The sequence below is a fragment of the Agelaius tricolor genome, unplaced genomic scaffold (assembly GCF_023055355.1).
Source record: "Agelaius tricolor isolate 1412-34295 unplaced genomic scaffold, bAgeTri1.0.p SCAF_125, whole genome shotgun sequence".
Lineage (NCBI taxonomy): Eukaryota > Metazoa > Chordata > Aves > Passeriformes > Icteridae > Agelaius > Agelaius tricolor.
Genome location: NW_027269385.1, coordinates 192,677 through 215,434, shown reverse-complemented (window position 1 = coordinate 215,434; position 22,758 = coordinate 192,677). Strand labels below are relative to the sequence as shown.

Here is a 22,758-nt window from a genome sequence, read left to right as displayed (position 1 = left end):
CCTCCTCCCCCCCTTTTCCTCCCGGAGCCTTCATCCCCTTCACCCCCCCCCTCCTCCTCCTCCCTCCTCCTCCTCCTCCCGAGCCTTCCTCCCCCCCCCCCCCCCCATCCTCCTCCTCCTCCTCCTCCTCCCGCGGGCCCCCCCGGCCCATGAGCGGCCGCCATGGATTGTTTGTGCATCGTCACCACCAAGGTACCCCCAAAACCGCCCGGATTCACCCCAAAACCGCCCCGGGATTCACCCCGAGAGCGCCGCGGGGGCTGGGGGGGGGGGGCGGGGGCGGTTTTGGGGGGGATTTGGGGGAATTTGGGGCGTTTGGGGGAATTTGGGGGGGGTTTAGAGGGGGATTTTGGGGTTCCTGAGGGGGAGATTTGGGGCTCTTAGGGGGATTTTGGGGGGTCCTGAGGGGGTTTTGGGGGGTCCTGGGGAGCATTTGGGGGGTCCTGAGGGGATTTTGGGGGATCCTGAGGGGATTTTGGGGGGTCCTGATGGGATTTTGGGGGGTCCTGAGGGGGTTTTGGGGCTTTTGGGGGGATTTTGGGGGGTCCTGAGGGGATTTTGGGGGGTTCTGAGGGGATTTTGGGGGGTTTAAAGGGGGATTTTGGGGTTCCTGAGGGGGAGATTTGGGGCTTTTGGGGGGATTTTGGGGGGTCCTGAGGAGGTTTTGGGGGGTCCTGAGGGGATTTTGGGGGGTCCTGAGGGGATTTGGGGGGGTTTAAAGGGGGATTTTGGGGTTCCTGGGGGTAAATTTGGGGCTCTTATGGGGGGGATTTGGGGCTCTTGGGGGGATTTTGGGGGTCCTGAGGGGCATTTGGGGGGTCCTGAGGGGATCCGAGGGGTCCTGGGGGGCATTTGGGGGGTCCTGAGGGGATTTTGGGGGTTCCTGAGGGGGAGATTTGGGGCTCTTGGGGAGATTTTGGGGGGGCTTAAAGGGGGATTTTGGGGTTCTTGGGGGTAAATTTGGGGCTCTTGGGGAGAGGATTTGGGGCTCTTGGGGGGATTTTGGGGGGTCCTGAGGGGGTTTTGGGGGGTCCTGAGGGGATTTTGGGGGGTCCTGGGGGGCATTTGGGGGGTTTAAAGGGGGATTTGGGGGGTCCTGAGGGGATTTTGGGGGGTCCTGAGCAGCTCCGGAGACTTTGGGGGGTCCTGAGGGGGTTTGGGGGGAGATTTTGGGGGGTCCTGGAGGGATTTGGGGATCCTGGGGTGAATTTTGGGGGGTCCTGGAGGGGTTTGGGGGAGGATTTGGGGGTCCTGGGGGCGATTTTGGGGCATTTTGGGGAGGATTTGGGGGCATTTTGGGGGGGATTTGGGGGGTCCTGAGGGGATTTTGGGGCTCTTGGGGGACTCCGGAGAGATTTTGGGGGGGGTCTGGAGGGGATTTGGGGGCATTTTGGGGGCTTTGAGGGGGATTTGGGGGCTCCAAGGGGATTTTGGGGGGTCCTGAGGGGGATTTTGAGGGGCCTTGGGGAAGATCCGGGGGGATTTTGGGGTTTCCTGAGGGGATTTTGGGGTTTCCTGAGGGGATTTTGGGGTTCTTGGGGGTCTCCGTTGAGATTTTGGGAGGGGGGGTCCTTGAAAGGTTTTTGGGGGGGATCCGGGAGAGATTTTGGGGCCATTTGGGGCATTTTAGGGGGTTCCGAGGTGGTTTTGGGGCAGATTTTGGGGTTTATGGGGAGGAATTTTGGGGTCTCGACCCCTCCGAGGCCTCGCTGTGGATTTTGGGGTTTTTTTGGGGGGGATTTTGGGGGTTTTTTGGGGTGGATTTTGGGGATTTTTTGGGGTTTTTTTGGGGGGGATTTTGGGGGTTTTGTTTTTGGATTTTGGGGGGTTTTGGGGGGGGATTTTGGGGATTTTTTGGGTGGATTTTGGGGATTTTTTTTGGGGTTTTTTGGGGTTTTTTTTTTGGGGGGGTGGGGGAGGGGCGGTGTCCCCCCAAATCTCGGGGGTGTCACCACGTGGCGGCCGCGGCGTTTCCATGGCAACGCGCGGGGGAGGGGACAGCGCACGTGGGGGCGGGGGAGGGGAGGGGAGGGGAAGGGGAAGGGGAGGGGGGGGAGGTTCCCAAAATCCTGCATGAAACCCCCAAAAATCCGCCCCGAAAAACCCCAAAATGCCCCAAAACCGGCACTGAAACCCTCAAATCCCCCAAAACCGGCCAGGAAACCCCAAAATTCCACAAAATCGGCCAGAAATCCCCAAAAATCCGCCCTAAAAAGCTTCAAGTCTCCCAAAATTGGTCATAAAACCCCGTATTTCCATGAAATTGGCCATAAAACCCCAAAATTTCGCCCTAAAAAGCTTCAAAATGCCCCAAAACCGACCCTAAAACCTCAAATCCCCCAAAATTTGCCATAAACCCCAAAATTCCAAAAAATCGGCCATAAAACCCCAAAAATCCGCCCTAAAAAACTTCAAATCGCCCCAAACCCGACCCTAAAACCCCCAAATCCCCCAAACCTGACCCTAAAACCCCAAATCCCCCAAAATTTGCCATAAATCCCAAAATTCCACAAAATCGGCCATAAAACCCCAAAAATCTGCCCTAAAAACCCTCAAAATGCCCCAAACCCGACCCTAAAACCCCAAAATGCCCCAAACCTGACCCTCAAACCCCCAAATCCCCTCAAATTGGCCCCAAATCCCCCCCAAACCATCCCCTAAACCCCAAAATCCACCCTAAAAATCCCCCAAATGGGCCCTGAACCCCTCAAATGCCCCAAAATTGGACCCTAAAGCCCCAAACCCCTCCCAAACTGGACCTAAACCCCGTAAATCCTAAAAAACCGACCCTAAAAGGCCCCAAATTCTCCAAAATCAGCCCTAAAACCCCCAAATCCCACAAAATCGGCCATAAACAGCCACGGATTTTCCCCAAACGCCCCAAAACCGACCCTAAAACCCCAAAATCTGCCCTAAAAATCCCTAAAATGCCCTAAAATCAGCCCTAAAACCCCAAATCCCCTAAAACTGACCCTAAAACCCCAAAATCTGCCCTAAAAATCCCTAAAATGCCCCCAAATCGGCCCTGAAAGCCCAAAATGCCCTAAAATCGGCCCTAAAACCCCAAATCCCCTAAAACTGACCCTAAAAGCCCCCAAATCTCCCCAAATCGGCCCCAAAACCCCCCAAATCCCACAAAACCGACCCTAAAAACCCCAAAATCCCACAAAATCACCCCCAAATACCCCAAAATCGGCCCTGAAACTCCCAAAATCCCCCAAACCGGCCCTAAAATCCCCAAATCCCCCAGAATTGGCCCAAAATCCCCCAAAGCAGCCCTGAAACCCCCAATCCCAAAAAATTGGCCCTAAAACCTCCAAAATTTGCCCTAAACCGCCTCAAAATTGGCCCTAAAAACCCCAAACCCCACAAAATCAGCCCCAAATACCCTAAAATTGGCCCTAAAAACCCCAAACCCCCCAAATCTGACGTTAACCCCCAAAATCAGCCCTAAAACCCCAAAAATTGGCCCCAAAATGGAGCCTAAAACCCTAAAATTTGCCCTATAACCACAAAATTGGCCCTAAAACCCCAAAATTGGCCCTAAACCCCCAAAATCGACCTTAAAACCCCAAAATCAGCCCTGAACTCCCCCAAATCCCTCAAAATCTGCCCTGAAACCCCAAAATCGGCCCCAAAAATGCCACAAAATCGGCCCCAAAAATGCCCCAAAATCGGCCCCTAAATCTCCCCAAATTGGCCCAAAATCAGCCCAGAAAGCCCCGAAATCCCCTAAACTTGGCCCTAAACTCCTCAAAATTACCCAAATTTCCCCAAATCCCCTAAAATTGACCCCCAAATCTCCCAAATTTGCCCTAAAAACCCCAAAATCGGCCGTAAAATCCCCAAAATTGGTCCCAACCCCCCAAAATTGGCCCTAAATCCCCAAAATTGACCCAAATCCCCCAAATGTGCCTGAATTCCAAAAAATTCACCTGAAAACCACAAAATTCACCTGAAATCCCCAAAATTCACCTGAAAACCCCCGAAAATTCATCCTAAACCCTCAAAATTCACCGGAATTCCCCAAAATTCACCTGAAATCCCCCAAAATTCACCTGAAAACCCAGAATTCACCTGAAAACCCAAAAATTCACCTGAGCTTCCCAAAAATCCGCCTGAAAACCCCCAAAATTCACCTTAAACCTGCGAAAATTCGCCTGAATTCCCTCAAAATTCGCCTTAAAACCCCCCCAAAATTCATGTGAATTCCCCCAAAATTCAGCTAAAACCCGAAAAATTCACCTGAAAACCCCAAAATTTCACCTTGAACCCCCGAAAATTCATCCGAATTCCCTCAGAAATTCCCCTTAAACCCCAAAATTCCCCTGAATTCCCCCAAAATCCCCTCAGGATTGGCCCGGCCCTCCCCAGAGCTGCCGGAACTCCTCCAAAATCGGCCCCAAAATCTCCCAAAATCCTCCCAAAATCCACCTGAAACCCCCCCAAAATTCCACCCCCCACCCTCATTCCTCCTTCCAACCCCGACTTCCCCTCAGGAATTCCTAAATTTGCCCCAAATCGCCTCAAATTCGCCCCAAGTTTGCCCCAAGTTTGCCCCAAAATCGCCCCAAATTCCCCCTCCCGCCATTCCCACGCCGTTGCCACGGCAACCAAGCCCCGCCCCCTTTTCCTGCCGTTCCCGCGGCAACCAGGCCACGCCCCCTCCTCCCCCCGTTGCCCCGGCAACGCCTTCCCGCGCTGGTTGCCACGGCAACGCCGCGCCAAAAGCGGAGGCCCCGCCCACTCAGCCCCTCCCACGTGACCGCGGGGTGGCGCGCGTTGCCGTGGAGACGGCGAGGGGGCGGGGTTTGCGTGAGGGGAAAGGGGCGGGGCTTCCAAAAGGGCGGGCACGGGGGCTCGGAGGGGTCAAGCAAGGACAGGTACGGGGTGAGGGGGGGGTTAGGGGGTCCCGAGGCCCCTTTTTGGGGTCCTGGGGACCATTTTAGGAATTTTCTCGGTGGTTTTGGGGGTCCTGAGGCCCCACCTGGGGGTCCTGAAGGGGTCCTGGGAGTTTCTGTGGTTTTGGGGTGCCCGAGGCCCCTTTTGGGGGTCCTGGGGGCCATTTTAGGAATTTTCTCGGTGGTTTTGTGGGTCCCGAGGCTCCTTTTGGGGGTCCTGACGGGGTCCTGGGCGGCTTTTTCGGCCTTTTCTCGGTGGTTTTGTGGGTCCTGAGGCCCCTCTTGAGGCTCCTGAGGGGCTCCTGGGTGTCTCTGTGGTTTTGGGGTGCCCGGGGGTCCTGGCTGTGTTTTTGGGGCCTCCTGTGGGGCCTCTCAGGGGGTTTTGAGGGGGGTCCTGGGGTTCGTTTTGAGGCCCTGGTGCTGCTCTCGGTGGTCCTGGGGGTCTCTCTGTGCCGCTCTCTGTGATTTTGGGGCCTCTCTGTCCCTCCCAGGGGTCTCTCTATGACACTGAGGGTCTCTCTGACCCCCTCTCGATGGTTTTGGGGTCCCTCTGTCCCCCTTTCTATGACCCTGGAGGTCCTGGGGGTCTCTCTGAGGCCCCTCTCTGTGATTTTTGGGGTCTCTCTGGGCCCCTCTCTGTGATTTTTGGGGGTGTCCTGGGGGTCGTTTGGGGGTCCTGGTGCTCCTCTCGATGGTCTCAGGGGTCTCTCTGTCCCTCCCGGGGGTCTCTCGATGACCCTGGAGGTCCCGGGGGTCTCTCTGTCCCCCTCTCTATGGTTTGGGGGTCTCTCTGTCCCCCTCTCTATGACCCTGGAGGTCCCGGGGGTCTCTCTGTCCCCCTCTCTATGGTTTGGGGGCCTCTCTGTCCCTCTCGGAGGTCTCCTCTATGATCCCGGTGCTCCTGGGGGTATTTTGGGGGCGTCCTGGTGGAATTTTGGGGGTCCCGGAAAGATTTCGGGGGTCCCGGGGGGGGGATTTGGGGGTTCCGGAGGGGCCTTACACCCCCCAAGCCCCTCCCCCACCCCTTTATCCCCTCCCCCTCCCGTTAATCCCCGTTAATCCCGGAGGAGCCTCCGGGGGTGGGGGGGAGGGGAATCCCGGAGCAGGTGGGGGGGGGGGAGGGGAGGGGGGGGTCCCGGTGCCCGGTGGGGTTTGGGGGGGGGTCCCGGGGGGGGTCCCGATGGCGGGAACGGCCCCGGCCCCGTTGGCTGCAGGGGTCCCGGTACCGGGAGGGGTCCCGGTGACCGGGAGGGGCCCGGGGGGGGTCCCGGGATGCGCGGGGGGGGTCCCGGGGGGGGGGGTCCCGGGTGTTTCTCGCCGCTGCTCTGCCAGTGCCGCCTGGTCTGGAGGGACCGGAGCCTCTCGCTGGCCTTCGGCTGCAAGGTGGGACCCACTGGGATGGACTGGGATGGACTGGGAGGGACTGGGATGGACTGGGAGGGGATTTGGGGAGACTGGGATGGACTGGGGGGGGACTGGGAGGGGATCTGGGGAGACTGGGATGGACTGGGGGGGACTGGGATGGACTGGGAGAGGTTTAGGGGAGACTGGGATGGACTGGGAAGGACTAGAGGGGAACTGGGATGGACTGGAAGGGACTGGGAGAGGTTTTGGGGAGACTGGGATGGACTGGGAGGGACTGGGAGGGACTGGGATGGACTGGGATGGACTAGAGGGGAACTGGGATGGACTGGGATGGACTGGGAGAGGTTTAGGGGAGACTGGGATGGGGTTTAGGGGGACCGGGAGCACTGGGAGGGGTCACTGGGAGCACTGGGATGGACTGGGAGCACTGGGAGGGGATTTGGGGGCACTGGGATGGACTGGGTGGCACTGGGAGGGGGCACTGGGAGCACTGGGAACACTGCGGGACTGTACTGGGACCTTCCAGGACCATACTGGGAGCACTGGGACCCCCCCCAGTTCCATACTGGGACCCTCCAGGACCTTACTGGGAGCATTGGGACCCCCCCAATTCCATACCGGGAGCACTGGGACACCCCCAGTTCCATACTGGGACCCCCCCAGTCCATACTGGGAGCACTGGGACCCCCCCAGTTCCATACTGGGAGCACTGGGACCCCCCCCAGTTCCATACTGGGACCCCCCCAGTCCATACTGGGAGCACTGGGACCCCCCCCAGTCCCTCCCAGTTCCATACTGGGACCCCCCCAATTCCATACTGGGAGCACTGGGACCCCCCCAGTTCCATACTGGGACCCCCCCAGTCCATACTGGGAGCACTGGGACCCCCCCCAGTCCCTCCCAGTCCCTCCCAGTTCCATACTGGGAACCCCCCAGTTCCATACTGGGAGCACTGGGACCCCCCCAGTTCCATACTGGGACCCCCAGGACCCCCCAGTCCCTCCCAGTTCCATACTGGGACCCCCCCAGTTCCATACTGGGATTGCCCCAGTTCCATACTGGGAGCACTGGGACCCCCCCAGTCCTGACCCAGTTTCCTCCCAGTTTAATCCTTCCCAATCCCCAAACTGGGATTAACTGGGATTAACTGGGCGGAGCCTCGGAACCGCCTCGATGTGCACGAACGGCCCAAATTTACATAAATCTGCATGGCTCAGGTGCTAATCTGCATAAATTTGCATGAATTACAGAAATACCGGTACCAAGATGAGGACAGCCCCCCCCTGGAGCAGAGCCCCGCCCACCTGCCCAGCCAGGTAAGGCCCCGCCCACCCAGGAGGCCCCGCCCACTTCAGGACAAGCAACGCCCATATATGGAGAAGCCACGCCCCTTCAAGAAAGGTCACACCCATATATGGATAAGCCACGCCCCTTTTTAGACACCACACCCACTCCAGGACATGCAGTGTCCATATATGGTGAAGCCACGCCCCCTTTAGAGACCACGCCCCCCCCTCCTCCTTGGGAAAAGGCAATGTCCATATATGGATAAACCACGCCCCTTTTAGAGGCCATGGAATTCCCATATATGGATAAGCCATGCCTCCTTTAGAGGCCACACCCATTTGGGCCGGCAATGTCCATATATGGATAAGCCACGCCCCCTTTTGGAGCCCACACCCTTTTTGGGACAGACCATGCCCATATATGGATAAGCCACACCCCCTTTAGAGGCCACACCCACTTCAGGACAGGAAAATCCATATATGGATAAGCCACGCCCCTTTTAGGAGGCCACACCCTCTCCATGGCAACAAACACATACATATGGAAAGGCCACGCCCCCTTTTGAAAGCCACGCCCCCTTTCAGTCACCCCAATGCCCAACTATGGACATGGCGCGACCGTTTTGGTGTGGCCACGCCCCCTTTTGGGCAAATCCCGACCATATATGGACAAGCCACACCCCCATGTAGAGGCCACGCCCCTTTTATGTTGGCCCCACCTCTTTTGGGAGGCCACGCCCCCCTGGGGCAGCTATGACGTCATGGACTCATCAATGACGTCACTGCCGTTGCCATGAGATCACCAACGAGGATGGTGACGTCACGCTTGGGGGCGGGGTCATTGGTGACATCACTGATGACGTCACAAGAGGCGGGTGGGGGGTTGGGGTGGGGGAGGGGAAATTTGGGATTTTGGGGAGGAGCTTGGGGGGAATTTGGGGAATTTTGGGAGGGAAGTTTGGGGGAATTTTGGGGAATTTTTGGGGGAATTTTTTTTGAATTTCGGGGAATTTTGGGGGAATTTTTGGGGGAATTTTGGGAAATATTTTGAGGAATTTTTTTTGAATTTCGGGGAATTTTGGGGGAATATTTTGGGGAATATTTTGGGGAATATTTTGGGAGAATTTTTTGGGGAATTTTGGGGGAAATATTTTTGGGGAATTTTTGGGGAAATTTGTGGGAAATTTTTGGGTAATTTTTTGGGGAATTTTGGGGGAATATTTTGGGAATTCTTTGGGGAATTTTGGGGGGATATTTTGGAATTTTGTGGAATTTTTGGGGCTATTTTGGGGGAATTTTGGGGGAATTTTGGGGCAATATTTGGGGAATATTTTGGTGAATATTTTGGGAATTTTGTGGAATTTTTTGGGCAATTTTGGGGGAATACTTTGGGAATTCTCTGGGGAATTTTGGGGGAAATTTTTGGGCGATTTTTGGGGAATTTTGGGGAATATTTTGGGAATTCTTTGGGGAAATTTTTGGGGAATTTTTGGGGAATATTTTGGGGAATTTTTTGGGAATTTTGGGGAATATTTTGGGGAATTTTGGGGGAATTTTGGGGCAATATTTGGGGAATATTTTGGTGAATATTTTGGGAATTTTGTGGAATTTTTTGGGCAATTTTGGGGGAATACTTTGGGAATTCTCTGGGGAATTTTGGGGGAAATTTTTGGGCGATTTTTGGGGAATTTTGGGGAATATTTTGGGAATTCTTTGGGGAAATTTTTGGGGAATTTTTGGGGAATATTTTGGGGAATTTTTTGGGAATTTTGGGGAATATTTTGGGGAATTTTGGGGGAATTTTGGGGCAATATTTGGGGAATATTTTGGTGAATATTTTGGGAATTTTGTGGAATTTTTTGGGCAATTTTGGGGGAATACTTTGGGAATTCTCTGGGGAATTTTGGGGGAAATTTTTGGGCGATTTTTGGGGAATTTTGGGGAATATTTTGGGAATTCTTTGGGGAAATTTTTGGGGAATTTTTGGGGAATATTTTGGGGAATATTTTGGGGAATTTTGGGGGAATTTTGGGGCAATATTTGGGGAATATTTTGGTGAATATTTTGGGGAATTTTGGGGGAATTTTGGGGAAATTTGTGGGAAATTTTTAGGCAATTTTTGGGGAATAATTTGGGGTATGTTTTGGGGAATTTTGGGGAAATTTTTTGGGGAATATTTTGGGAATTCTCTGGGGAATTTGGGGATATTTTGGGGGGGTTCTGTCGGTCTCTGACCTCCCCTCCCCCCCCAGGCCAACTCTCCCCCCGTCATCGTCAACACCGACACCCTGGAGGCCCCGGCCTATGTGAGCCCCAAAAAACCCCAAAATCTCCCCAAAATCCACCCCAGAACCCTCTGGAACCCCCCCAAAAATTCCCCCCCAAATGCCCCAAAAATTCCATCAAAATCAGCCCAAAATTCCCCAAAAATTCCATTAAAATCAGCCCAAATCCATCCCAAAATCCCCCAAAAATTCCATCAAAATCAGCCCAAAATTCCCCAAAAATTCCATTAAAATCAGCCCAAATCCATCCCAAAATCCCCCAAAAATTCCATCAAAATCAGCCCAAATCCACCTCAAAATTGCCTCAAAATTCCATCAAATTCAGCCCAAAATTCCCTCCAAAATTGCCTTAAAATCCTCCCAAAATCCAACCCCAAATCCACCCCAAATTCCTTCAAAACCTCACCCAAAATTCCCCAAAAATTCACCCAAAAGCCCAAATTCTGAAGTCCCCAAATCCCAAAATTCCAAATTCCCCAAATTCCCCAATTGCAAAAATTTCCCAAATTCCAAAAATCCCCAATCCCAAATTCTCCAAAATCCCAAATTCCCCAAATTCCCCAATTCCAAAAATATGAAAAATTCTCCAAAATCCCAAAATTCCCAAATCCCAAAAATTCCCCAGAATCCCCAAATCCCCAGAAAACCCCAAAATCCCAAATCCCAAAATACTCCAATCCCAAAATTTCCCCAAAATCCCAAAATTCCCCAAACCCCAAATCCCCAAATTCCAAAAATCCCCAAATCCCCCAAATTCCCCAAATTCCCCAAATTCCCCAATTCCAAAAATCCCCAAAATTCTCCAAAATCCCAAAATTCCCCAATGCCCCAAATCCCAAAAATTCCCCAAATCCCCAAAATCCCAGAAATCCCAAAAATTCCCCAAAATCCCCAAATCCTAAATTCCCCAAAATCCCAAATCCCAAAAATTCCCCGAATTCCCCAAATTCCCCAAATCCCCCAAATCCCCAAAATCCCCAAATCCCCAAAATTCCAAAAATCCCAAAATCCCAAATTCCCCAAATCGCAAAATTCCCAAATTCCCCCCAAAATACCCAAAATTCCCCAAAATCCCCAAAATTCCCCAATTCCAAAAATCCCAAAATTCCCCAAATCCCCAAAATTCCCCAAATCCCAGAAATCCCAAAAATTCCCCAAAATCCCAAATCCCAAAATTCTCCAATCCCAAATCCCCCAAATCCCCAAATTCCCCAAAAATCCCCAAAACCCCAAATCCCAAAATTTCCCCAAAATCCCCAAAATTCCCCAAAATCCCCAAAATTTCCCTTTTTTTTTTTATTTCTTGGCAGGTGAACGGCACCGAGGGGGAGATGGAATATGAGGAGATCACCCTGGAGAGGGTGAGAGCCCCAAAAAATCCCCAAAAATCCCAAAAATCCCCCCAAAATCGACCCCAAATCCACCTGGGAACCCCAAAATCCCCAAAAATCGGCCCCAAATCCACCTGGGAACCCCAAAATTTCCCAAAATCAGCCCCAAAATCAGCCCCAAAATCCACCTGGGAACCCCAAAAAATTGGAGCTGGGAGCCCCAAAATCCACAAAAAACGGCCCAAAAATCCACCTGGGAACCCCAAAAATCCCCAAAATCCCCCCAAAATTGGCCCCGGATCCACCTGGGAACCCCAAAATCCCCAAAAACCCCAAAATCCCCCCAAAAATCAACCCCAAATCGGCACAAAAGCCACCTGGGAACCCCAAAATTTCCCAAAATTGGCCCAAAATCCACCTGGGAACCCCAAAAAATTGGAGCTGGGAGCCCCCAAAATCCACAAAACCCACCCCAAAAATCCACCTGGGAACCCCAAAAAAGCCAAAATCAGCCCCAAAATTCACCTGGGAACCCCAAAATCCCCAAAAATCCCCCCAAAATCAGCCCCAAAATCCACCTGGGAACCCCAAAAAAGCCCAAATCGGCCCCAAAATGCACCTGGGAACCCCAAAATTTCCCAAAATCAGCCCCAAAATCCACCTGGGAACCCCAAAAAAGCCCAAAATCGGCCCAAAATCCACCTGGGAACCCCAAAAAATTGGAGCTGGGAGCCCCCAAAATCCACAAAACCCACCCCAAAAATCCACCTGGGAACCCCAAAAAAGCCAAAATCAGCCCCAAAATGCACCTGGGAACCCCAAAATCAGCCCAAAAATACAAATGGGAGCTCCCAAAATCCCCCAAATCCCCCAAAATCCACCTGGGAACCCCAAAATCGACCCCAAATCCACCTGGGAACCCCAAAAAATTGGAGCTGGGAGCCCCCAAAATCCACAAAAAACGGCCCAGAAATTCACCTGGGAACCCCAAAATCCCCAAAAATCCCAAAAATCCCCCAAAATCGACCCCAAATACCCCTGGGAACCCCAAAATTGGCCCAAAATGCACCTGGGAACCCCAAAAAATTGGAGCTGGGAGCCCCAAAATCCACAAAAACCACCCCAAAAATCCACCTGGGAACCCCAAAATTCCCCAAAATCGACCCCAAATCCACCTGGGAACCCCAAAATTTCCCAAAATCAGCCCCAAAATCAGCCCCAAAATCCACCTGGGAACCCCAAAAAATTGGAGCTGGGAGCCCCAAAATCCACAAAAAACGGCCCAAAAATCCACCTGGGAACCCCAAAAAATCCCCAAAATCCCCCCAAAATTGGCCCCGGATCCACCTGGGAACCCCAAAATCCCCAAAAACCCCAAAATCAACCCCAAAATCAACCCCAAATCCACCTGGGAACCCCAAAATCCCCAAAAATCAGCCCCAAATCCACCTGGGAACCCCAAAAAATTGGAGCTGGGAGCCCCAAAATCCACAAAAACCACCCCAAAAATCCACCTGGGAACCCCAAAAAAGCCAAAATCAGCCCCAAAATCAGCCCAAAAATTCAAATGGGAGCTCCCAAAATCCCCCAAATCCCCCAAAATCCACTCTGGGAACCCCAAAATCGGCTCAAAATCCACCTGGGAACCCCAAAAAAGCCCAAATCAGCCCCAAAATGCACCTGGGAGCCCCAAAATCCCCCAAAATCAGCCCCAAAATTCAAATGGGAACCCCAAATTCCAATGGCAACCCAAAAAAATCCCACAAATCCACCCAGGAGCCCCAAAATCCCCAAAATCGGCTCAAAATCCACCTGGGAACCCCAAAATCAGCCCCAAAATTTGAAATGGGAGCTCCTAAAACCCCCAAAATCCACCTGGGAACCCCAAAAAAGCCCAAATCAGCCCCAAAATTCACCTGGGAACCCCAAAATCCCCAGAAATCCATGAAGGAACCCCAGAAAAACCCAAAATCCCCCAAAATCCACCTGGGAACCCCCAAAAAACCCCAAAATCAGCCCCAAAATTCAAATGGGAGCCCCCAAAATCGACCTGGGAACCCCAAAAAAGCCCAAAATCAGCCCCAAATTCAAATGGGAGCCCCCAAAATCGACCTGGGAACCCCAAAAAAGCCCAAAATCAGCCCCAAAATTCAAATGGGAGCCCCCAAAATCGACCTGGGAACCCCAAAAAAGCCCAAAATCGGCCCCAAAATTCAAATGGGAGCCCCCAAAATCGACCTGGGAACCCCAAAAAAGCCCAAAATCAGCCCCAAAATTCAAATGGGAGCTCCCAAAATCCCCCAAAAATCCACCTGGGAACCCCAAAATCAGCCCCAAAATCCACCTGGGAACCCCAAAAAACCCCAAATCAGCCCCAAAAATCCACTTGGGAACCCCAAAATCAGCCCCAAAATTCAAATGGGAACCCCAAAATCCCCCAAAATCAGCCCAAAAATCTCTGAAAAATCCACCTGGGAATCCCAAAAAAGCCCAAAACAGCCCCAAAATCCTGTTCTGGGGGTGTTGGGGGTGGATTTTGGGATTTTTTTTGGGGTATTTTGGGCCTAACAGGACCCCAAAATCCATCTGGGACCCCTCAAAAATTCAATTTTTTGGGTCGTTCTCGAGGGATTTTTTTGTTTATTTTTTTAGGGATTTTTGGGATTTTTTTTGGGGGCGGGCCTGGCTGTTCTGGGGGTTTTGGGGGTGGATTTTGGGGTGTTTTTGGGGTATTTGGGGGTTTTTTTGGGGGTATTTTGGGCCTAACACGACCCCAAAATCCATCTGGGACCCCCCCCCAAAAAAACCCAAAAAAATCCCCCAAAACTCAATTTTTTTGGTTGTTTTTTAGGGATTTTTAGGATTTTTTCGGGCCTGGCTGTTCTGGGGGTTTTGGGGGTTGATTTTGGGGTTTTTTGGGGGTTTTTTTGGGGTTTTTTTGGGGGTATTTTGGGCCTAACACGACCCCAAAATCCATCTGGGACCCCCACAAAAAAACCCCCAAAAATTCAATTTTTTTGGTCGTTCTCAAGGAAATTTTTTTGGGATTTTTTGGGTTTTTTTGGAGATTTTTGGGATTTTTTCGGGCCTGGCTGTTCTGGGGGTTTTGGGGGTGGATTTTGGGGTTTTTTTGGGGTATTTTGGGCCTAACAGGACCCCAAAACCCCGCAGGGGAACTCGGGCTTGGGGTTCAGCATCGCGGGGGGCACCGACAACCCCCACGTCGGGGACGACCCCGGGATCTTCATCACCAAAATCATCCCCGGGGGCGCCGCCGCCCAGGACGGGCGCCTCAGGTGAGGAACGACCCAAAATCACCCAAAATTACCCCAAAATCACCCCAAAATCACCCAAAATTACCCCAAAATCACCCCAAAATCACCCCAAAATCACCCCAAAATCGGCTTCGGGACCCTCGAAAACCCCAAAATCCACCCCTAAAACCCCAAAATCCACCCCAAAATCATCCCCGGGGGCGCCGCCGCCCAGGACGGGCGCCTCAGGTGAGAAAGGACCCAAAATCGACCCAAAATCACCCCAAAATCACCCAAAATCACCCCAAAATCGGCTTCGGGACCATCAAAAACCCAAAAAACACCCCCAAAAACCCCAAAATCCACCCCAAAATCCACCCCTAAATCCACCCCTAAAACCCCAAAATCCACCCCAAAAACCCCAAAATCCACCCCCAAAACACCCAAAATTCACCCCAAAAACCCCAAATTTCACCCCAAAATCATCCCCGGGGGCGCCGCCGCCCAGGACGGGCGGCTCAGGTGAGGAACGACCCAAAATCACCCCAAATCACCCCAAAATCACCTCAAAATCACCCCAAATCACCCCAAAATCGGCTTCAGGACCCTCGAAAACCCTAAAAACGCCCCCAAAAACCCCAAAATCCACCCCAAAACCCCAAAATCATCCCCAGGGGCGCCGCCGCCCAGGACGGGCGCCTCAGGTGAGGAACGACCCAAAATCACCCAAAATCACCCCAAAATCACCCCAAAATCACCCAAAATTACCCCAAAATCAGCTTCGGGACCCTCGAAAACCCCAAAATCCACCCCAAAATCATCCCCGGGGGCGCCACCGCCCAGGACAGGCGACTCAGGTGAGGAACGACCCCAAAATCAGCCAAAATCACCCCAAAATCACCCCAAAATCACCCCAAAATTACCCCAAAATTTGCTTTGGGACCCTCAAAAACCCAAAATCCACCCCCAAAAACTCCCTAAGAAAACCACTCCAGGATGGGCGGCTCAGGTGTGGAATGACCCAAAATCACCCCAAAATGACCCCAAAAAAACCCAAAATAATCCCCAAATCAGCTTCAGGACCCTCAAAACCACCCCAAAAACCCCAAAATCCACCCCTAAATCCACCCCAAAATGACCCCAAAATCCACCCCAAAAACTCCAAATTTCACCCCAAAATCATCCCCGGGGGTGCCGCCGCCCAGGACGGGCGCCTCAGGTGAGAAAGGACCCAAAATCATCCCAAATCACCCCAAATCACCCCAAAATCACCCCAAAATCACCCCAAATCACCCCAAATCACCCCAAATTGCCCCAAAATTGGCTTTGGGACCATCAAAAACCCAAAAAACGCCCCCAAAAACTCCAAAATCCACCCCCAAAACACCCAAAATTCACCCCAAAACCTCCAAATTTCACCCCAAAATCATCCCCAGAAGCGCCGCTGCCCAGGACGGGCGCCTCAGGTGAAAAACGACCCAAAATCACCCAAAATCACCCCAAAATCACCCCCAAACTCACCCAAAATGGCCCAAAACTGCCCTGAAACCTCATAAAATTCTGGATTTTTTCCCAAAATTTTGGATTTTTTCCCAAAATCCCCCGATTTTGCCCCAAATCCAGGGTCAATGCCAGAATCCTGACGTGTGGGAGGTGCCCCCAAAACCTCCCCTAGAACCTCCCCAAAACCGCCCCGAAACCCCACAAAATCCCCAAAAATTCCCCAAAAATCACCAAAAATCACCCAAAATTCCCGGATTTTTTCCCAAAACCCCCTGATTTTCCCCCAAACCAGGCTCAATGCCAGAATCCTGTTTGTGAACGAGGCCAATGTGCAAAACCCTCCTGGAACCAACCCCAAAACTGCCCCAAATCCACCCAAAACCGCCCCGAAACCCCTCAAAATCCCCAAAAATCACCCAAAATTCCCGGATTTTTTCCCAAAATTCCGGATTTTTTCCCAAAACCCCCTGATTTTGCCCCAAATCCAGGGTCAATGACAGCATCCTGTTTGTGAACGAGGCCGATGTGCGGGAGGTGCCCCCAAAACCACCCCTAGAACCAACCCCAAAATGGCCCCAAACCGCCCCAAATCCCCTCCGAACCTCCCAAAAATCCCCAAAAATCACCCAAAATTTCTGGATTTTTTCCCAAAATTCCGGATTTTTTCCCAAAACCCCCTGATTTTCCCCCAAACCAGGGTGAATGACAGCATCCTGTGTGTGAACGAGGCCGATGTGCAAAACCCTCCCCTAGAACCGCCCCAAAACCGCCCCGAAACCCCACAAAATCCCCAAAAAATCCCCAAAAATCCCCAAAAACCACCAAAAATTCCGGATTTTTTCCCAAAACCCCCGGATTTTGCCCCAATCCAGGGTCAATGACAGCATCCTGTGTGTGAACAAGGCCAATGTGCAAAACCCTCCTGGAACTGCCCCAAAATGGCCCCAAATCCACCCAAAACCGCCCCGAAACCCCACAAAATCCCCAAAAATCACCCAAAAATCCCCAAAAATCCCCCAAAATTCTGGATTTTTTCCCAAAATCCCCCAATTTTGCCCCAAACCAGGGTGAATGGAAGCATCCTGTGTGTGAATGAGGCCGATGTCTGGGAGGTGCCCCCAAAACCCTCCTGGAACCAACCCCAAAACTGCCCCAAATCCCCTCCGAACCTCCCAAAAATCCCCAAAAATCACCCAAAATTTCCGGATTTTTTCCCAAAATTCCGGATTTTTTCCCAAAACCCCCTGATTTTGCCCCAAACCAGGGTGAATGACAGCATCCTGTGTGTGAACGAGGCCGATGTGCAAAACCCTCCCCTAGAACCGCCCCAAAACCGCCCCGAAACCCCACAAAATCCCCAAAAAATCCCCAAAAATCCCCAAAAACCACCAAAAATTCCGGATTTTTTCCCAAAACCCCCTGATTTTGCCCCAATCCAGGGTGAATGACAGCATCCTGTTTGTGAACGAGGCCGACGTGCGGGAGGTGCCCCCAAAACTGCCCCAAATCCACCCAAATCCACCCCAAACCGCCCCGAAACCCCACAAAATCCCCAAAAATTCCCCAAAAATCCCCAAAAATCACCCAAATTTCCGGATTTTTTCCCAAAATTCCGGATTTTTTCCCAAAACCCCCTGATTTTCCCCCAAACCAGGGTGAATGACAGCATCCTGTGTGTGAACGAGGCCGATGTGCAAAACCCTCCCCTAGAACCGCCCCAAAACCGCCCCGAAACCCCACAAAATCCCCAAAAAATCCCCAAAAATGCCCAAAAATTCTGATTTTTTTCCCAAAACCCCCTGATTTTGCCCCAATCCAGGGTGAATGACAGCATCCTGTTTGTGAACGAGGCCGACGTGCGGGAGGTGCCGCACTCGGCGGCCGTGGAGGCGCTCAAGGAGGCCGGGGCCGTGGTGCGGCTCTACGTGATGAGGAGGAAGGCGCCGGCCGAGAGGGTGGTGGAGGTCAAGCTCATCAAAGGGCCCAAAGGTACCCAAAAAACCCCAAAATTATCCCCAAAAAAACCCCACCAAAATCCAGCTCAAAATCCAGCCCAAAATCCCCCAAATCCAGCCCGAAATCCAGCCCAAAATCCCCTGAATCCATGCTGGAATCCACCCCAAAATCCAGCTCAAAATCTCCCAAATCCACCCCAAAATCCAGCCCCAAATCCACCCTGAAATCCACCCCAAAATCCATCCGAAAATCCACCCCAAAATCTCCAAATTTCACCCCAAAATCCCCTAAATCCACCCCAAAATCTCCAAATTCCACCCCAAAATCTCCAAATTCTGCCCCAAAATGCCCCTGGGGGGAGGAGGAGGAGGATGGGGAGGAAGGCACCGGCCGAGAGGGTGGTGGAGGTCAAGCTCATCAAAGGGCCCTAAGGTACCCAAAAATACCCAAAATTATCCCAAAATCCAGCCCAAAATCCAGCTCAAAATCCCCTAAATCCACCCTGGAATCCAGCCCAAAATCCATCCCAAAATCCATGAAATCCACCCCAAAATCCAGCCCCAAATCCATCTCAAAATCCAGCTCAAAATCTCCCAAATCCAGGCCAAAATCCAGCCCAAAATCCCCCAAATCCAGCCCAAAATCCACCCCAAAATCCAGCCCAAAATCCCCCAAATCCAGCCCGAAATCCAGCCCAAAATCCCCTAAATCCATGCTGGAATCCAGCCCAAAATCCAGCTCAAAATCTCCCAAATCCACCCCAAAATCCAGCCCCAAATCCCCTAAATCCACCCTGAAATCCAGCCCAAAATCCAGCCCAAAATCCACCCCAAAATCCATCTCAAAATTCAGCCCAAAATCCCCCAAATCCAGCCCAAAATCCACCCCAAAATCCCCAAAATCCACCCTGGAATCCAGCTCAAAATCCACCCCAAAATCCACGAAATCCACCCCAAAATCCAGCCCCAAATCCAGCTCAAAATCCAGCCCAAAATCCCCCAAATCCAGCCCAAAATCCAGCCCAAAATCCAGCCCAAAATCCCCTAAATCCACCCTGGAATCCAGCTCAAAATCCATCCCAAAATCCACGAAATCCACCTCAAAATCCAGCCCAAAATCCATGAAATCCACCCTGGAATCCACCCCAAAATCCAGCTCAAAATCCCCCAAATCCAGCTCAAAATCCAGCTCAAAATCCATGAAATCCACCCCAAAAATCCCTGAAATCCACCCCAAAATCCAGCCCAAAATCCATGAAATCCACCCTGGAATCCATCCCAAAAACCACCCCAAAATCCCCCAAATCCACCCTGGAATCCAGCTCAAAAATCCAACCCAAAATCCCCCTAAATCCAGCCCAAAATTCCCCAAATTCCACCCCAAAATTCCAAAATCCACCTTGGGAACCCCAAAATCGCCCCCAAATCCCCCCAGGAGCCCCAAATTTTGGGGACCTCCCGGGGGGGGAAACAATGAGGGAGGTGACACAGGAGGGGACAAGGAGGGGTGGCACGGGTGACAATGAGGGGTGACACAGGTGACAATGGTCACACAGGTGACACAGGAGGGGACACAGGAGGGGACAAGGAGGGGTGGCACAGGTGACAATGGTGACAAAGGTGACACAGGTGACAACACAGGTGACAAAGGAGGAGACAATGAGGGGTGGCACAGGTGACAATGGTGACAACGGTGACACAGGTGACAAAGGAGGGGACACAGGAGGGGACAATGAGGGGTGGCACAGGTGACACAGGTGACAATGGTGACACAGGTGACACAGGTGACACGGGTGACACAGGTGACAAAGGAGGGGACAAGGAGGGGTGGCACAGGTGACAATGGTGACAGAGGTGACAACGGTGGCACAGGTGACACGGGTGACAATGGTGACCAAGGTGACAACGGTGGCACAGGTGACACAGGTGACAACGGGAGGTGACACTGAAAGGTGACAACGGGGGGGGGGGGTTAAGGTGGGACAGGTGACAAAAGGGAACAACAACAAAATGGGGGTGACAGAGGTGACAATGGTGACACCACGGAGAGGGTGACAGCGGGGGGAGGTGACAATGGGGGGGGGGTTAAAGCAGGGGAGGTGACAACAACGACACCATAGGGGTGACAACGGTGACAACGGTGACACCACGAAGAGGGTGACAGTGGGGGGGAGGTGACAATGACAGGTGACAATGGGGGGGGTTAAAGCAGGGGAGGTGACACCACCACGACCACCGACCACAGTGGTGACAATGGTGACAACGGTGACAATATGGTGACAACAGCGACAATGGTGACACCAATTTTGGGGGGTGGGGGGGGTGACAGCGGGGGGGAGGTGACACGGTGACAATGGGAGGTGACAATGGGGGGGGGTTAAAGCAGGGGAGGTGACACCACCACGACCACTGACCACCAGGGTGACAACGGTGACAACGGTGACAACAGCAACACCATGGATTTTGGGGGGGAGGTGACAATGGGCGGTGACAATGAAAGGTGACACAGGTGACAATGAGAGGTGACAATGGGCGGTGACAATGAAAGGTGACACAGGTGACAATGGGAGGTGACAATGGGCGGGGTTAAAGCAGGGGAGGTGACACCACCACGACCACAGGGGTGACAACGGTGACAATATGGTGACAATATGGTGACAATACGGTGACAATACGGTGACAATATGGTGACAATATGGTGACAATATGGTGACAATGGTGACAATACAGTGACAACGGCGACACCACGGATATTTTGGGGGGTGGGGGGGTGACAGCGGGGGGGAGGTGACAGCGGTGACAATATGGTGACAATATGGTGACAATGGTGACAATGGTGACAATATGGTGACAATGGTGACAATACGGTGACAATATGGTGACAATGGTGACAATACAGTGACAACTGGCGACACCACGGATTTTTTGGGGGGTGGGGGGGTGACAGCGGGGGGGAGGTGACAGCGGTGACAATATGGTGACAATATGGTGACAATATGGTGACAATGGTGACAATATGGTGACAATACGGTGACAATATGGTGACAACAGCGACACCACGGATATTTTTGGGGGGTGGAGGGGTGACAGCACGGGGGAGGTGACACCGGTGACAATGGGAGGTGACAATGGGCGGGGTTAAAGCAGGGGAGGTGACAACAACAACGACACCACAGGGGTGACAACGGTGACAATGGTGACAATATGGTGACAATGTGGTGACAATGTGGTGACAATATGGTGACACCACAGATATTTTGGGGCGGGGGGGTGACAGCGGGGGGGAGGTGACACCGGTGACAATGGGCAGTGACAATGGGAGGTGACAATGGGGGGGGGGGTTAAAGCAGGGGAGGTGACAACAACGACACCACAGGGGTGACAATGGTGACAATATGGTGACAATATGGTGACAATACGGTGACAATACGGTGACAACGGCGACACCACGGATATTTTTGGGGGGGAGGGTGACAGCGGGGGGGAGGTGACAGCGGTGACAATATGGTGACAATATGGTGACAATGGTGACAATGGTGACAATATGGTGACAATATGGTGACAATATGGTGACAATATGGTGACAATATGGTGACAACGGTGACAATATGGTGACAATACGGTGACAATATGGTGACACCACGGATTTTTTGGGGGGTGGGGGGGGGGGGTGACAGCGGGGGGGAGGTGACACCGGTGACAATGGGCAGTGACAATGGGAGGTGACAATGTGGGGGGGGGTTAAAGCAGGGGAGGTGACACCACCACGACCACCGGGGTGACAACGGTGACAATATGGTGACAATACGGTGACAATACGGTGACAATATGGTGACAATATGGTGACAATATGGTGACAATACGGTGACAATATGGTGACAATATGGTGACAACGGCGACACCACGGATATTTTGGGGGGTGGGGGGGGGGTGACGGCGGGGGGGAGGTGACAGCGGTGACAATATGGTGACAATATGGTGACAATGGTGACAATGGTGACAATATGGTGACAATATGGTGACAATGGTGACAATGGTGACAATGGTGACAATGGTGACAATATGGTGACAATGGTGACAATATGGTGACAATATGGTGACATGGTGACAATACGGTGACAATACGGTGACAACGGTGACAATATGGTGACAATACGGTGACAATACGGTGACAACGGCGACACCACGGATTTTTTGGTGGGGGTGGGGGGGGTGACAGCGGGGGGGAGGTGACAGCGGTGACAATATGGTGACAATGGTGACAATGGTGACAATGGTGACAATGGTGACAATATGGTGACAATGGTGACAATGGTGACAATGGTGACAATGGTGACAATATGGTGACAATGGTGACAATACGGTGACAATACGGTGACAATACGGTGACACCACCGATTTTTTGGGGGGCGGGGGGGGGGTGACAGCGGGGGGGAGGTGACAGCGGTGTCCCCCCCCCATCCGGGCAGGTCTGGGGTTCAGCATCGCGGGGGGCGTGGGCAACCAGCACATCCCGGGGGACAACAGCATCTACGTCACCAAGGTCATCGAGGGGGGGGCGGCGCACAAGGACGGGCGGCTGCAGGTCGGGGACAAGATCCTGGCCGTGAGTTGGGGACATCGTCGGGGACATCGCTGGGGACATTGGGGACACTGGGGGAGTCGGGGGGATTGGGGACACTGGGGGGATTGGGGGACACCAGGGACACCATTGGGAACATTGGGGACACTGGGGGAGTTGGGGGGATTGGGGACACCGGGGGGACTGGGGACATCGGGGACATCGTAGGGGTGGCGGGGGGACTGGGGACACTGGGGACACCACTGGGGACATCGGGGGATTGGGGACATTGGGGGGTTTGGGGACACCATTGGGGA

General features: G+C 52.7%; 1 protein-coding gene across 1 annotated transcript in view; it reads left to right on the top strand.

Annotated features, from left to right (window-relative positions):
• Positions 1–83: 83 nt before the first annotated feature.
• The window catches only part of LOC139586580 (disks large homolog 4-like), a 48,843-nt gene continuing 26,168 nt past the window's right edge, over positions 84–22,758 (top strand). Inside the window, 7 exon segments of the mRNA XM_071420099.1 lie at positions 84–192; positions 7,517–7,582; positions 9,805–9,858; positions 11,148–11,198; positions 14,340–14,464; positions 17,745–17,914; positions 22,350–22,486. Of these exon segments, the coding sequence (XP_071276200.1) occupies positions 163–192; positions 7,517–7,582; positions 9,805–9,858; positions 11,148–11,198; positions 14,340–14,464; positions 17,745–17,914; positions 22,350–22,486 (633 nt within the window). The 5' untranslated portion in view covers positions 84–162.